This window comes from Hemibagrus wyckioides, linkage group LG21 (assembly GCF_019097595.1).
Source record: "Hemibagrus wyckioides isolate EC202008001 linkage group LG21, SWU_Hwy_1.0, whole genome shotgun sequence".
Taxonomy (NCBI): Eukaryota; Metazoa; Chordata; class Actinopteri; order Siluriformes; family Bagridae; genus Hemibagrus; species Hemibagrus wyckioides.
In genome coordinates, this window is record NC_080730.1 from 2,786,237 (window position 1) to 2,800,085 (window position 13,849).

Genomic DNA, 13,849 nt, shown 5'->3' on the forward strand with positions numbered 1-13,849 from the left:
AGCCAAATCACAACACCTCAGTCTGAACGATTTAAATGAAAACACACAGATTTCATATATTTATATTTACATACACACGAGGATCTTCTTCTGGGTCTGCTAACGGCCCATTTTCCCCCATGGAAATGAAACCTTACTTCACTGTACAGTGAATATATACATATATATAAAATAAAATCAGTGAAGCTTTTAAATGGTTTATTTTTAGCGCACGAAGGATTTGAAATTTCCTTTGTCTCCATCTTGTGGTCAGTTCCCGATTAAAAAAACAAATCAACAAATGATTTTAAAATAAAGATATTGTACACACACACACACACACACACACACAATTATCAATCCTTTTACAGACTAAGAAACCTAATATATGTTACGTTCGTACATGTAAACAAACCCTGGTCGCTAATAATAATCATAATAATCATCATCATCATCATAATAATGAGATATATCTTTTAATACAATTAATACCTCACGTTCACCTCACCGCGCGTTAGCTTAGCATAGACGGCACGCGCTAAAGCTGATCGATAAAGTCGTTAATATTTCCTCGATACAACCAAAAGTTCGTTGTAAAACTTCTTATTTCTGACTTCCGTTGATAGTTTGTTGTAAGGACTAATGTTTTATTTTTAAAACAAACAAACAAACAAACAACCAAACAAACGTACCTTTCATTTTGCTGCCTCGTCAGTTTCAGGTGTTTTTTTTTTTCTCCTTTCTCTGTCTCGCGCACAAATCCAACGTTAAACGCGCGTGCGGGCTGCTTCGCTCTCTAACGGTCTCTGTGTTTGTGTGTGTGTGTGTGTGTGTGTCGAGCGCGCGCGCGCCCCTGCAGCTGTCAATAGTTTTTGTTTTTGAAATTTAAATGGCTTCTACGGTCAAAAACAAACAAACAAACAAAACCTCTAATAAACAAAGAAAAGGATCAAATTTCAAAATAAGAAGAGGAAGAAGACTCAGAACAGCCAGCTGCTGTGTTTAGTCACAGCTTTAGAGAGAGGAGGAGGAGGATGAGGAAGAAGAAGAGGAGGAGGAGGAGGAGAAGGAGGAGGAGGAGGAGGAGGAGGGGGAAAAATCAATGACGTTTTCGTAGTACATCGGTGTAAATCGGATCGAGTTTTAAAAAAGCGACGCGACGCATCGGAGCAGCACCACGGCGCAGCCTACATCAGCCGAAATATGAGGAACACTTTCACTTCACGCTGGTGCTCCTGTCTTCTCTTTTCTTCTCTCCTCTCTTCTATCTCTCCCCACCACTTCTATCTCTCCTCTCTGCGAGAAGACCAGCAGGAGGAAGATGAGATGTGATGAGGAGGAAGAGGATGAGGATGAAGGGTGGAGGTGGTGGTGTGAAGGAATCCCTCTTCACATCATAAGCGAGGTCATTTCATTCCCGGTTTTTAAACACACGCACGCACACACACACACACACACACGCACGCACACACACACACACACACACACACACAGTGATATTTAATCACCCTCTTATACACCAGCACGCTTTCATCCCTCAAACGTGCCTCGTGTTCATTCCTTAAACATCAAATTTCTAATGATGATGAACAACAATAACAGTAACATCATACCCATACTACAAACACAACCTCAGCACACACACACGCGCGCGCGCACATACACACAACACACACATACAACACACACAACCGATTCACTTTTTTTTTCTTTCTTTCTTTCCTAACGAGCACAACTCCTGCTTTGATTTCCTGACATGTAAGGAGCTGTAGAAGCTAGCTGTAGGTCTGAGCTGGACCTTAATCTGGTCAGCGTTTCAGCTTTTCGCGATGAAGCGCAAAAAATATCACGCGCTCCCTCCGTCCCTCCGTCACGTCCTTTCCTTTAACGAAAATCTAAACAATCGCGAGCGCGTCAAAAAAAAGAGGGAAGGAATACGGTGCGAAAAAAATATGTATACGGCAACAATAAGAATAAGAAACGCAGCAATATTAATAATAACAATAATAACCCCGATATTTTCCTCTCTTACCTTCCGGCTTGTTTTCGGCAGCCATTTCCCGTCCGCGCGCCACATCCTCCTCCTCCTCCTCCTCCTCGCGATCGGTGTGGGGGGGGACTGAAAGGAGGGAGGGAGGGAGGGGGGTTGAGTACCACGCGCGTTCACGAGGACACTGAGTGTTGGGGACGCGCACGGTTGAAGGCGAGCCCATAAAATAAATTCGAGTGTTCCGTCAAAAAAAAAGTGCAGTCAGTGACAATGGCATTTAAATAAAAATAAATAAATAAATAAATAAATAAATAAATAAATAAATAAATAAATAAATAAATAAATAAAATGCACACCATTATATTGTATGAATGAATGAATTAATAGCTCATTTTTATTTCTAAGGAAAAAAGTATCAAGACATTTTTATCTATAGAATTATCATAAATATTACATTTTGCGGGTTTTTGTTATTCATTAAGTCGCTTCTTACTGACTAAATCTGTGAAACACTTTGAACTTATGTATTAAAAAATAAAAGCAATGGAAATTTCATGTTTAAAGACAACAATTTACGAAACGTTTATTTATATTTATTTGTTTGTTTTTTTTTTTAAAGTACGTTTTATTTATTTGACAATGGCATGCTCTGTGATAAAAGACACTATTGTATATTACTGCTTAAATTGATTTCTGAAACAATAATAATAATGAAAATAATAAATAAATCCCGTCATTTATCTCATCTAGACTGCGCGCGAGGAAACAATATCCTCCGTGAATACTTTTATTAATTAATTAATTATTTTTTTTGCTCACAACACAATTCTTCCATACACAGACATATAAGACCTATACGCGTTTTCTTTCGGAAGTGACAGGGTTTAAATGCCCGTCCTCGTGCTCGTCCTCGTGCTCGTGCCCGTGCGGCGCGCTGTTCTCCGTGTGAAGTGCTGAAGGAGCGCGTGGTGCTGAACGGACAGCTCCACCGCGCGAGCCTTCCAGCTTCATCCAATCACGCCGCGCCACAAGGTTGCCAGGTATACGCGAAGGAATAATAAAAAAAAATCTTTAAAGATGACACAATTCTTGACTTTAACTAATAAAAAAAAACAACCTTGCAATTATTTAACGTGACGTCACACAATGCGTAAGTGGGAACTGTATTTTTTATTTATTTATGTATTTATCTTATTTTATTTTATTTTATTTTTTACATGGAAACAAGACAAACAGGGGATGAGCCTATTGTACTTTTTAGTAAAGGGGTTTTCAAAAGTTTTTCAACCAGGTGACGAGATTTCCACCAGTGAAAGAAGCACAGGTGTAGAATAATAAAGAAGACCGTTCTAGAGTTAGAGGTGGCATCAAACATCAGTCATGTCTGATCCCCTGAAGCTTTGATTACATAATTTTAATCCTTTCACGCTTAATTTATTTTAAAAAAATCCATACTCTGTAGATAATATTGCATTTTATAAGAATTTTGACCTTTTTTTAAAATATCACTTTCCTGTAAGACTCCAGCGCTTTATTATCGCAGGATAAGCAGGATGTGATTTAAATATGTGATTAAAACATAAAATAATATGTTGATCTGCTCTCCATGAGGAGGATTTCATGAGGATTCCAGCCGCATCCTGAGCTCCGGAGCGCGCGGCGGCGCCAGACCTCTATCCCGGGAGTGGGCGGGGCTTCCTGCGGCGGAAACATGGCGGCTACCATGGAAGATGAACTAGACACGGGCAACGACGATTATTATTCCCTGTTGAACGTGAGGAGAGAGGTAAGAGCAGGCTGTCGGGAGTGATGTCCATGCAGACGCGGGTCTGAGCTCAGGGTCGGGACGAATGATGATGACACTTTCATCCTGCATCCACATCATGTCACTGTGTGTGTGTGTGTGTGTGTGTGTGTGTGTGTGTGTGTGTGTGTGCGTGCGTGCGCGCGCGCGCGCGCACCGGGAACATCTCATATGACTTTGTGATGATTTTATTTCATTCTGTAACTAGGATGCATTTTAAATCCTTACGAATTATATACGCATTTATTTTCCGAGCGCGTGATCAAATCATTTATTAGTTGCACCGACAAGCACATAATTAAGAAGTAATTTAATGAAATAGAGCTAATTAGGGATTTACATTTTATTACATCATTTAATTTACTCGTTATATAAGTACTGATCTAAGTGGATTGATTAATAGATGATCTTTTTGTTGAGGAAGAAGATGTCAGACATCAGGTTTAAATGAAGTGATGGAGAAGCTGTACTCATTTCAGATTATTTCAGAAGAAGCCTTTGTTCATTACATTTACTTTTCTTCGCATATCCCAGCTTGTTAGGAAATCAGGGTCAGATACATTGTCCATGAAGCAGAAAAGGTTAAGAGTCTAGCAGTGACAGCACTAGGGCTTGAACCCCTGACCTTCTGATTAGTAACCAGGCACTTTTTGCCACCACTGAAAGAGTAAAACAGAGAAGGACAGTAACTTTTTTTTTATTGGCTTCCTTGATCCTGACCTTAAGGCGACTCAGGAAGAGCTGAAGTCCTCGTACCGGCGACTGTGCATGCTCTACCATCCAGATAAGCACAGAGACCCTGAACTCAAGAGGCAGGCTGAGCAGCTGTTCAACCTTGTTCACCGGGCATATGAAGGTAAATCAGCTAATAACCAACCAAAAAAATATAGCAACATGTAGAGTATATTTATTACAAACCTGAGCCACAGCTTTCAAAACTCTAACATTAAGACCGTCACTGCAGTGAACTGAAACAATCGAAGGAACGTTAAAAAGAACTTGTATAAAAATGTAAATTCAATATGAGATATTTAAGCAGGAACACACACCGATCAGGTATAACATACTGACCACTGAGAGGTGAAGTGAATAAGACTGCGTATCTCCTCATCATGGCACCTGTTAGTGGGTGGGATATATTAGGCAGCAAGTCAACATTTTGTCCTCAAAGTTGATGTTAGAAGCAGGAAAAATGGACAAGTGTAAGGATTTGAGCGAGTTTGACGAAGGGCCAAATTGTGATGGCTAGACCACTGGATCAGAGCATCTCCAACACTGCAGCTCTTGTGGAGTGTTCCAGGTCTGCAGTGGTCAATATCTATCAAAAGTATCCTTTAAGTCCTGTAAGTTGACTTAAAGGATCTGCTGCTAAAATCTTGGTGCCAGATCCCACAGCACACCTTCAGGGATCTAGTGGAGTCCATGCCTCAACGGTTCAGTGCTGCTTTGGCAGCAAAAGCGGGATCAACACAATATTAGGCAGGCAGTCATAATGTTATGGCTGATCAGTGTATAGAGAGAATAGAAGGAAATGATTAAGTGTAGGCACTTGGACACTGGGATAAAATTAACGTAAATTAGCGTTGAATAATTCAGCAATCAGAGAAACTGTTGAGTTTTATTTGTATTCATTAATAAAACATGCTTGATGCTGTGATATAAATCACCTCAGGGTGAAGCACATAGAGCAGATATTCAGCTCAGAGCTAAATGTTGGCCAACGACTTACAGAATATTTTTCTCAAGGGCCACAAACACGCTGATCTCTCTCAGGTTCTTTCATAGAAAAGGATATTTTATTTAACTAGCTTACTGGCTTGTTGTACTTTACTATTTTATCACATTTTTAGCCAAATTTAAATCTTTCTGCTCTGAGCAGCATGAACCATTGGACTGGACATTGGAGCACACTGGAGCTTTACTTAAAAATCACCTCATGTGGCTGCTAGAGCAGATGTTTCCATGGTGAACATGATTTTGGGGTTCCTATAAGTTTGAAATAAAGAATTTGTGTCATTTGACCATAAGGGTTCTAATATAAAGATGATATTAAAAAGTTCAAAACCCTGAAAATGTTGAAGTCAAGCGGTTTTTCAGTGTGGTGCTCACTACGTCTCACTGTCTGTCTTCTGCTTAGTTCTTACTGACCCCCAGGCTCGAGCTGTATATGACATTTTTGGGAAAAAAGGCCTGGAAGTGGAAGGATGGGAGGTAAGACCGGGAAAACCACAGGAACAAATGATGCAGGAAAACAGAGATACGGGGTGGAAATGATTGACTGCTCTCCTTTTTTTTCAGGTGGTGGAGAGGAAGAAGACGCCTGCGGAGATCAGGGAGGAGTACGAGCGTCTGCAGAGGGAGAGGGACGAGAGGAGGCTACAGCAGAGGACCAATCCCAAGGTAGGCTCCTAAGTGTCCGTTGCTGGATGCCTAGACAGCAAAACTGGCCGTGTTTTCACTCCTACAAGTTCTCTGTGAAGCAGCGTTGGTCTTCCAGAGGTCGTTGAACACTGTTGAAAAATAAGTCTAAAATAAATGAGACTGAAAATCCTTTGTCTGTGATCTGTGATCGTTCAGGGGACCATCAGCGTAGGAATAGACGCCACAGACCTGTTTGATCGTTACGAAGAAGACTTCGAGGAGATGCCAGGAGGAGGGGGGTTCCCTCACATCGAGATAAACAGGATGCACATATCGCAGTCTGTTGAGGTAAGCAAAGCCACATGCGTACACGGACGTGTGAGAACTCGACTACGTCCTGACGCCTTCTTACCTTCCAGGCGCCGCTGACTACGACGGACACGGCCGTCCTTTCAGGCTCTCTGACCACGCACAACGGTAACGGCGGAGGTAATATCAACCTGTGTCTGAGACGAGTCACCTCGACACGTGGCTGGGGAGAGGTACCGCCCTTCACATCGCACTGGACACTGGAGACTCCTTAAATTTAAATATACGTCTCCTGATGACTTCTGTTGTCTGCTTGCAGCTGGAGTTCGGAGCCGGAGACATCCGAGGGCCCCTTTTTGGAATGAAAGTGTTTCGGAATGTCACTACACGATGGTAGTGTGTGTTTTAGATGATCTTCTGTTAAGTTAACCTTAACGAATGAGACATTACTATGGAAATGTGTAAAAATGTATTAAAAAGTTTTTCCTTTTCAGCTTCGTGACTGCGCAGTGCGGCGTGCAGTTCTCCTCACGAGGCGTGCGGCCGAGCGCCGGCACCATGATGGCACGTCACCTGGACCAGAACACGATGGGCTACCTGCAGTGGCGCTGGGGCACCGATTCGGCCATGACCACCAGCATCGTCCGAGACACCAAGACCAGCCACTTCACCCTGGCGCTCCAGGTGACACCTGCGTACATCATGGTGAAGCCGAAAACTAGCTAACTGAGAGAGCGTTAACTCATTCCCCTTTGTTTTGCGCTTCTCAGCTCGGCATGCCTCATTCTTACCTGATGATGAGCTACCAGTACAAATTCCAAGATGAAGACCAAACCAAGGTCAAGGGTTCTGTCAAGTAGGTCTGATAACCTGATATGATTTATTTTATTTACACATACGTTAGAAGTTGCTTGTGAATCTGATCCTCCTGCCTTGCTGTGGTTCAGGACCGGGTTTTTTGGGACGGTGGTGGAATACGGCGCTGAGAGGAAGATCAGCAGACACAGCGTTCTCTCTGCGACGGTCAGCATTGGGGTGCCTCAAGGAGTCTCTCTGAAAATCAGGTCGGGATGTTTGTTTTTAGCTCGTTTGATTCTGTATTCCTGTAGCACCACGTGTGTGTGTGGAAGAACTCCAACGATTATGCTGTCGCTGTCACAGTTCCTCATTTAGCCTAACTAACATGAATGCCTTTTTTCCCCCCATGTCCTTTTTTCCAACAACAAAACTCCTTCTCTTCCCTACAGAGGAGAACTCATACAACATATCCTTACACAACATGCAGAGCTGTTATTTATTCATCTTTAATCTGCATTTTTCTTTCCGTCTTATTGACGACATGCTTCACTGCTTCATTTCTGTCTCTGGTCAGATTCTGTACGATTCATCCTGAACTTCTTCTTTGTCTGTAATCGTCCACTAAAGTTCAGCCACGTCTCCCTACCTCTAAAAGATTTGATTTAGTTTCACCACAGAATTGAGACTGAGCCAAAAAGTCATATATGATAACAATCATAATCGTTTTATGTCAAGTTTCTCATCCTCTTCTATTGCTTGAGAAGTTTGTGAGACTGGCCTGAGACAAAATCGTCTGTTTCATCCAGCCTTGTGTTTGAGGAGTCGAGCAAATCACGACAGAAAAAACCTGAAGTACTCTATATTGCCAAAAGTTTTGGGACACTCCTCCAAATCATTGAATTCAGGGGTTGGACTCGGCCCCTTAGTTCCAGTAAAATAGGAACTCTTAATGTTTCAGCTTCATCCCAAGACATTTTGGACATTTTCATGCTCTTTGTGGGAACAGTTTGGGGATGACCCCTTCCTGTTCCAACATGCACACCAGTGCACAAAGCAAGGTCCATAAAGACATGGATGAGTGAGTTTGGTTTGGAGGAACTTGACTGGCCTGCACAGAGTCCTGACCTCAACCCCATAGAACACCTTTGGGATGAATTAGAGCGGAGACTGTGAGCCAGACCTTCTCGTCCAACATCAGTGCCTGACCTCACAAATGCGTTTCTAGAGGAATGGTCAAAAATTCCCATAAACACACTCCTAAACCTTGTGGAAAGCCTTCCCAGAAGAGTTGAAGCTGTTATACTTGCAAAGGGGCGGGACAACTCCATATTACATTCATGTGCATGTAAAAGCAGACGTCCCAAAACTTTTGGCAATATAGTATAGATGTGAGTTGAGTTAAATATCAGTTGTTTTGTCTCCTTTTCCTCCCCCAGGTTAAACCGAGCCAGCCAGACGTACCTTTTCCCCATCCACCTGACAGACCAGATCTTACCCAGCGCTGTGTTTTACGCCACCGTCGGCCCTCTGGTCGTCTACTTAGCAGTTCAGAAGCTTATAATCAACCCCTACGTACACGCCCAGAAGGAACAGTGAGTCTTGGAACACCGTGAGATCGTTTATAATGAAGTTTTAATTCATTTGAGTGTGAGAGTGTTTGTGTTTATCAGGGAGTTGGAGAAGCACAGAGTGAACTCGGCCACTGATATAGCCAAGAAGAGGCAGGAGGCTGAATCTGCTGTGAGTATTCACAAAAACACAGTGCTTACGATTTATTTATCTGTGTACTGGAAATGTCAGGACTGGGAAATCATTTCTTGATGGAAAGCTGCTTGAATTAGTTGAAGTGTGATGTCATTTAAATGTACTAATTTACCGATTTTAGAGCAGTGACTCTGAAATCCTTTTATAATAGAGATTAGTCATAAATAATGATGAACAATTTTAGCTTGGACTTTATTGTGATATATCTGTCTAAATCCAAGGAATAAATAACTTAATAGCTTAATAAAGCCAAAATATGTTATTTTAATTTTATATAATTTTTTAATATTATTATTGTTATTGTAATTATTATTATTATTATTATTATTATTATTATTATTATTATTAATATTAATAATAATAATAATAATAATAATATTTTATAACTATTTTTGTATGTTTGTAGGTTGTACTGATGCAGGAGTCAGTGCGAAGAATCATCGAAGCAGAAGAATCCAAAATGGGTGAAGTGAAAACGCACTACAGTCCAGATGCTCAGTTTGGAGTTTAATAAATAAATAAATAAATAAATAAGGATTGATGAGATTTAAGACACATGTGGTGACCTCACTGTGAGAATAATTACACTGAGGTGAAGTAAACATTCAGACACTTTGTTTTTGTGCATTTAGTGCATCCTGTGTTAAGAGAAAACTCTTTTCCAGTGTTTTCTGGTTTGTCTTCTTTCCTTTTTCATCATTATTCTGAGAGTGTGTAGTGTTTATGCTTATGAGCGCTTCTTTTGTTCATATTTCTGATCACAAAGTCAAAATACTTCTAAAGTGAAGTTTATATTAGTAACAAAAACATGGTCCGAAATGTACACCGATCAGACATAACTTTATGACCACCTGCCTAATATAGTGTCAGTCCCCCTTTTCCTGCCAAAACAGCCCTGACCCGTCCTGCACTGTGTATTCTGACACCTTTCTATCAGAACCAGCATTAACTTCTTCAGCAATTTGAGCAAAGTCTGTTGGATCGGATCACACGGGCCAACGTTCGCTCCCCACATGCATCAATGAGCCTTGGCCGCCCATGACCCTTTCACTGGGTCACCACTGTTCCTTCCTTGGACCACTTTTGATAGATACTGACCACTGCAGACCGGGAACACCCCACAAGAGCTGCAGTTTTGGAGATGCTCTGATCCAGTGGTCTAGCCATCACAATTTGGCCCTTCGTCAATCTCAAAGCTTAAATCCTTACGCTTGTCCATTTTTCCTGCTTCTAACATCAACTTTGAGGACAAAATGTTGACTTGCTGCCTAATATATCCCACCCACTAACAGGTGCCATGATGAGGAGATCATCAGTGTTGTTCACGTCACCTCTCAGTGATCATAATGTTATACCTGATCGGTGTATATTTTTCCGTCTTCCGTTCAGGTCTCATCATCTTAAACGCCTGGTATGGCAAGTTTGTGATGAACACTAGCCAGAAGCAGGAACGAGCGAAGGTCATCGACGTGACCGTGCCTCTGCAGTGTCTGGTGAAAGATTCCAAACTCATCCTCACCGAGGCGTCAAAGGTCAGACCTGTGTCCATTTCATTACATCCTGCTGACAGTACAACCTGAGCTAAACTCGCGTATTGCCCCGGGGCTTCTCTCTCTCTCTCTCTCTCTCTCTCTCTCTCTCTCTCTCTCTCTCTCTCTCTCTCTCTCGCTCTTGCTCTCTCAGGCGGGGTTGCCCGGTTTCTACGACCCGTGTGTGGGAGAAGAAAAGAGCCTGAAGCTGCTTTACCAGTTCAGAGGAGTCCTGCACCAAGTGCTGTCCGGAGACACCGAAGCTCTTCGGATACCCAAGCAATGTGAGTTAAAAAAAAAAATATAGATAAGATTATTATATTTTAAATCACAATGCTGACATTTCCACCAACATCTCTCATGCTGAAGCTCACAGGATAGACGCCGAGACGTAGGAGCCTGCCCCAGATGCGCCAGACAGACGGACGACGGATGACGGACGTCGGCCGAAGGGAAGTCCGAAGGGCTGTCCGATTATTCCCGTCGTGAATTTGAGTGTGTGTAAACCCCGCCCACTTTTCCCCTAACCCTGTATCTCAGCAGCATATCCACGATGAAGAGATTTTAGAAAAGAAGTTCATGCAGAGCGAGAGATCTGGAGTCGGATTTGTAAAACCGAATCCGGAACGTCGGACAGATTTGAGGTGACGTGAGCAGACTTTGACAGGAAGTCAGGGAGGAAACACGTATTAGCATTTAAAAGAGGCATTTGCGTGTGAGCTACGCCATGCCACACCTCCTACCGAGTTACTACTGAAAGCTTAAAGAGCGCTCGATTATAACCGTGTATAATTTCTCACTTTCTGTCAAAAAATTTTCCCATCTCAGCAATTTTATGGGATCATATGCACTCTAGAGAGCGAGAGCACTTACCTGGACGAGTGCAACTTTTCACACGCTCGGTTTATTTGTGCCTGCATCTGCATTTAGAGTTGGCTCTAAAACAAAAAACCTGATTTCTCAGCATGCTAACAGCTTCTCTTAACTTTGTTGAGCTACAAAAATAAAATAAAGAGAGAATTGTCCATGCTCTGTCTGAGTGGGAGGGGCATATTCTCTCGCCTGTCAATCACAGCAGCACTAGCCAATCGTGAGTGAGTGTGAGAGATCATGTATGCGAAAGAGGACAGACATCGCTTTCCTCAGTTGGAAAAGACGAGGCTTTACGAGTCTTGGAGGAATCCTTTATCTGTCCTCATTTGGGGGCAGCTGTCGTAGGGCAGATGTGGCTGGTGGGAGGGATTTGTTAGGTGACCATGTTGTGTAACACACTTCACCACAGTGGGTTAACAACAGTTAATAAGCTGATGAGATAATGACATCAGACTACATTAGATTAGATTCGTCTTATTTCTTAACTCTTGCTCTATAACAGTTTACAGAAACAGAAGTAACAAAAATAGACCACGAAGAGTCATGTGTAGATTCACAGGAAGTGCAGTCTGCCCTCTTCCACATACGTATATCAGTAGCCTTTTTAGACGAATGTCACGATATCAGGGTTTGGGAAAAATATCCTGGAACAAAAACATTGGGCTTTTAGGTAGTTATATAAAAATGTTTTAAAATATGTATAAGCCTATGTATGATGTTTGTTGAGTGGATCCGAAGATCGCATTATAGAGAAGATCTGTGATTATTCCGCATGTCATATATATTTATCCATAGCTATTTATCACCTTTCACATTTATGAAACATTATTTTGCACAAATGGAGCCAGAGCGAAGGATCTGAATGTCTTAATAGATGGTACAGCGTTTACTGACACACTTGAGAACCTGAAACGAATTCTGTTCAGAATTTTTCCCCTCTCAAATGTGACGTTATAACTTTAGTCGAAATTTATACACAAGTAGCATTGAATACGTTTCATGTACTATTTATTAAAACTTAATATATGATTATTTTCATCCTGATTCTTTTGTCAGTTCCGTTTCTACTGTGATTAGTTAAATACTGTATTTATTATTATTATTATTATTATTATTATTTTATCTCACAGATGCATGCACAGTTCTGGTTATTGTATTTAAATATAACTGGACCCTCTAAACTGGGCCAAGAGTACAAGAATAGCACTAATGATTCGTTTTTTATTGTGTACTTTTTGTTTTGTTTGCTTTACAGAAACAGAAATGAACCTTTTAGGCAGGCTAGAAGTGTCTCATTTTCAGTTTAAAGCACAGCAAGTGAGCCAGGGGAGAATAAAGTTCCTGAAAACGTATAAATATGCGAATGAATCGTTAATGTGTCGTTTGAGAACGAGTCGATTCATTGATTCGACTCTTTGATTCTTTTCTTTTTGATTTCTTTTTTTTTTTTTTTAAATTAATTAATTTTCCACTTCAATTTTTGTAGCTGTAGGCAGTGCACTTTCCTCTCGCAGTGTGACTTTGATCAAAATATTTCCTTCATTTCAACAGAGGAGCTGTTCATAGCGAGAATTCGTTCATCTTCAGTAAGCTCTTTATCCTGGTCACGGTCACAGATCTCAAATCAATATACATTTTTTTTTTTTTAATGTCCTCTTTCGGTTCAAGTGTCTGACCTGCAACCTTTCCAAGGCTTTCAGATACGACAAAAATATCCTCTTGCCCTACATGAAGATGTTTCTTTAATTCATGATACGTGTCACAGTGTGTTATTTTGCTACGAACGGGACACAAAACAGTCACGTCTTGTTTTAAGGTTATATTTAACATCCAAATAGTTACGATTTCCATTTGAATGTAACTTAGATGCATCCGAAATCCAAAGTTATTATGATATGGATGTTTATTGCCCATCATTTATTCTAAAAACCTCCTTTTATATCACCAATCCTTTTAGAAGAGTCGATTCTTATCGGTGAGTCAAATGACTCACATGAATCAACAGCATTTTATAGATCGATTCGTAACCATAACTGTGCATTAAAGTCAACATTTTATCTCGTTCTGTCAGCACCTTCATCCTCACCCAGGTTCATGAAGGTTTTTTTAACTTTAAATCCCGATTTCTTCACTGTGAACGTCCTTATGTTTAACGTAGCAGTCTCTATACGTTCGTGTATGAAAGCTGATGTAGAGGTGAATTATAAGTAAACATTAAAATGTGAATGGTTACACCGGGATCTGGTGTGTGATTTGAATTTGTTAATACAGTATATACTCTGTGTTCATGGTCTGAAAAATTGTTAAATGTAAGTGAGAAATCAAAACTTTACACATTATTTCAGTTAATAATGTCAAAGAGATGAAACCCTCCTCCATGCTGAGTTAGCAATCTGATCAGATGTTACTGATGAACTGAATTAATTTGATTGTTTATTTATT

The 13,849-nt window shown here is 41.0% G+C and overlaps 2 protein-coding genes across 16 annotated transcripts in view; one reads left to right on the plus strand and one right to left on the minus strand.

The window, feature by feature from the left end:
- The window catches only part of LOC131342417 (calmodulin-binding transcription activator 1-like), a 244,339-nt gene extending 242,256 nt beyond the window's left edge, over window positions 1-2,083 (minus strand). For 14 of the 15 annotated variants that reach the window (XR_009203039.1, XR_009203038.1, XM_058373256.1 and 11 more), the window contains exon 1: window positions 2,012-2,083. Coding sequence is in view for 13 of the 15 variants with exons in the window: in XM_058373256.1 (XP_058229239.1) it covers window positions 2,012-2,036 (25 nt within the window). In the remaining 2 variants the exon portion in view is untranslated. Of the gene's footprint in view, window positions 1-671; window positions 1,005-2,011 lie in introns of those variants that run through there. The other variant, XM_058373248.1, reaches the window with a different exon arrangement.
- Window positions 2,084-2,931: 848 nt separating this feature from the next.
- On the plus strand, window positions 2,932-13,641 carry dnajc11b (DnaJ (Hsp40) homolog, subfamily C, member 11b). The gene is made up of 16 exons (XM_058372878.1): window positions 2,932-3,755; window positions 4,500-4,629; window positions 5,911-5,984; window positions 6,072-6,173; window positions 6,351-6,482; window positions 6,554-6,676; window positions 6,763-6,836; window positions 6,938-7,127; window positions 7,214-7,299; window positions 7,391-7,507; window positions 8,678-8,833; window positions 8,912-8,981; window positions 9,412-9,469; window positions 10,395-10,537; window positions 10,689-10,818; window positions 10,904-13,641. The coding sequence occupies exons 1-16, from the start codon at window positions 3,681-3,683 to the stop codon at window positions 10,927-10,929; spliced, it is 1,686 nt and encodes a 561-aa protein (XP_058228861.1). The 5' UTR covers window positions 2,932-3,680; the 3' UTR covers window positions 10,930-13,641.
- The last annotated feature ends 208 nt before the right edge of the window (window positions 13,642-13,849 follow it).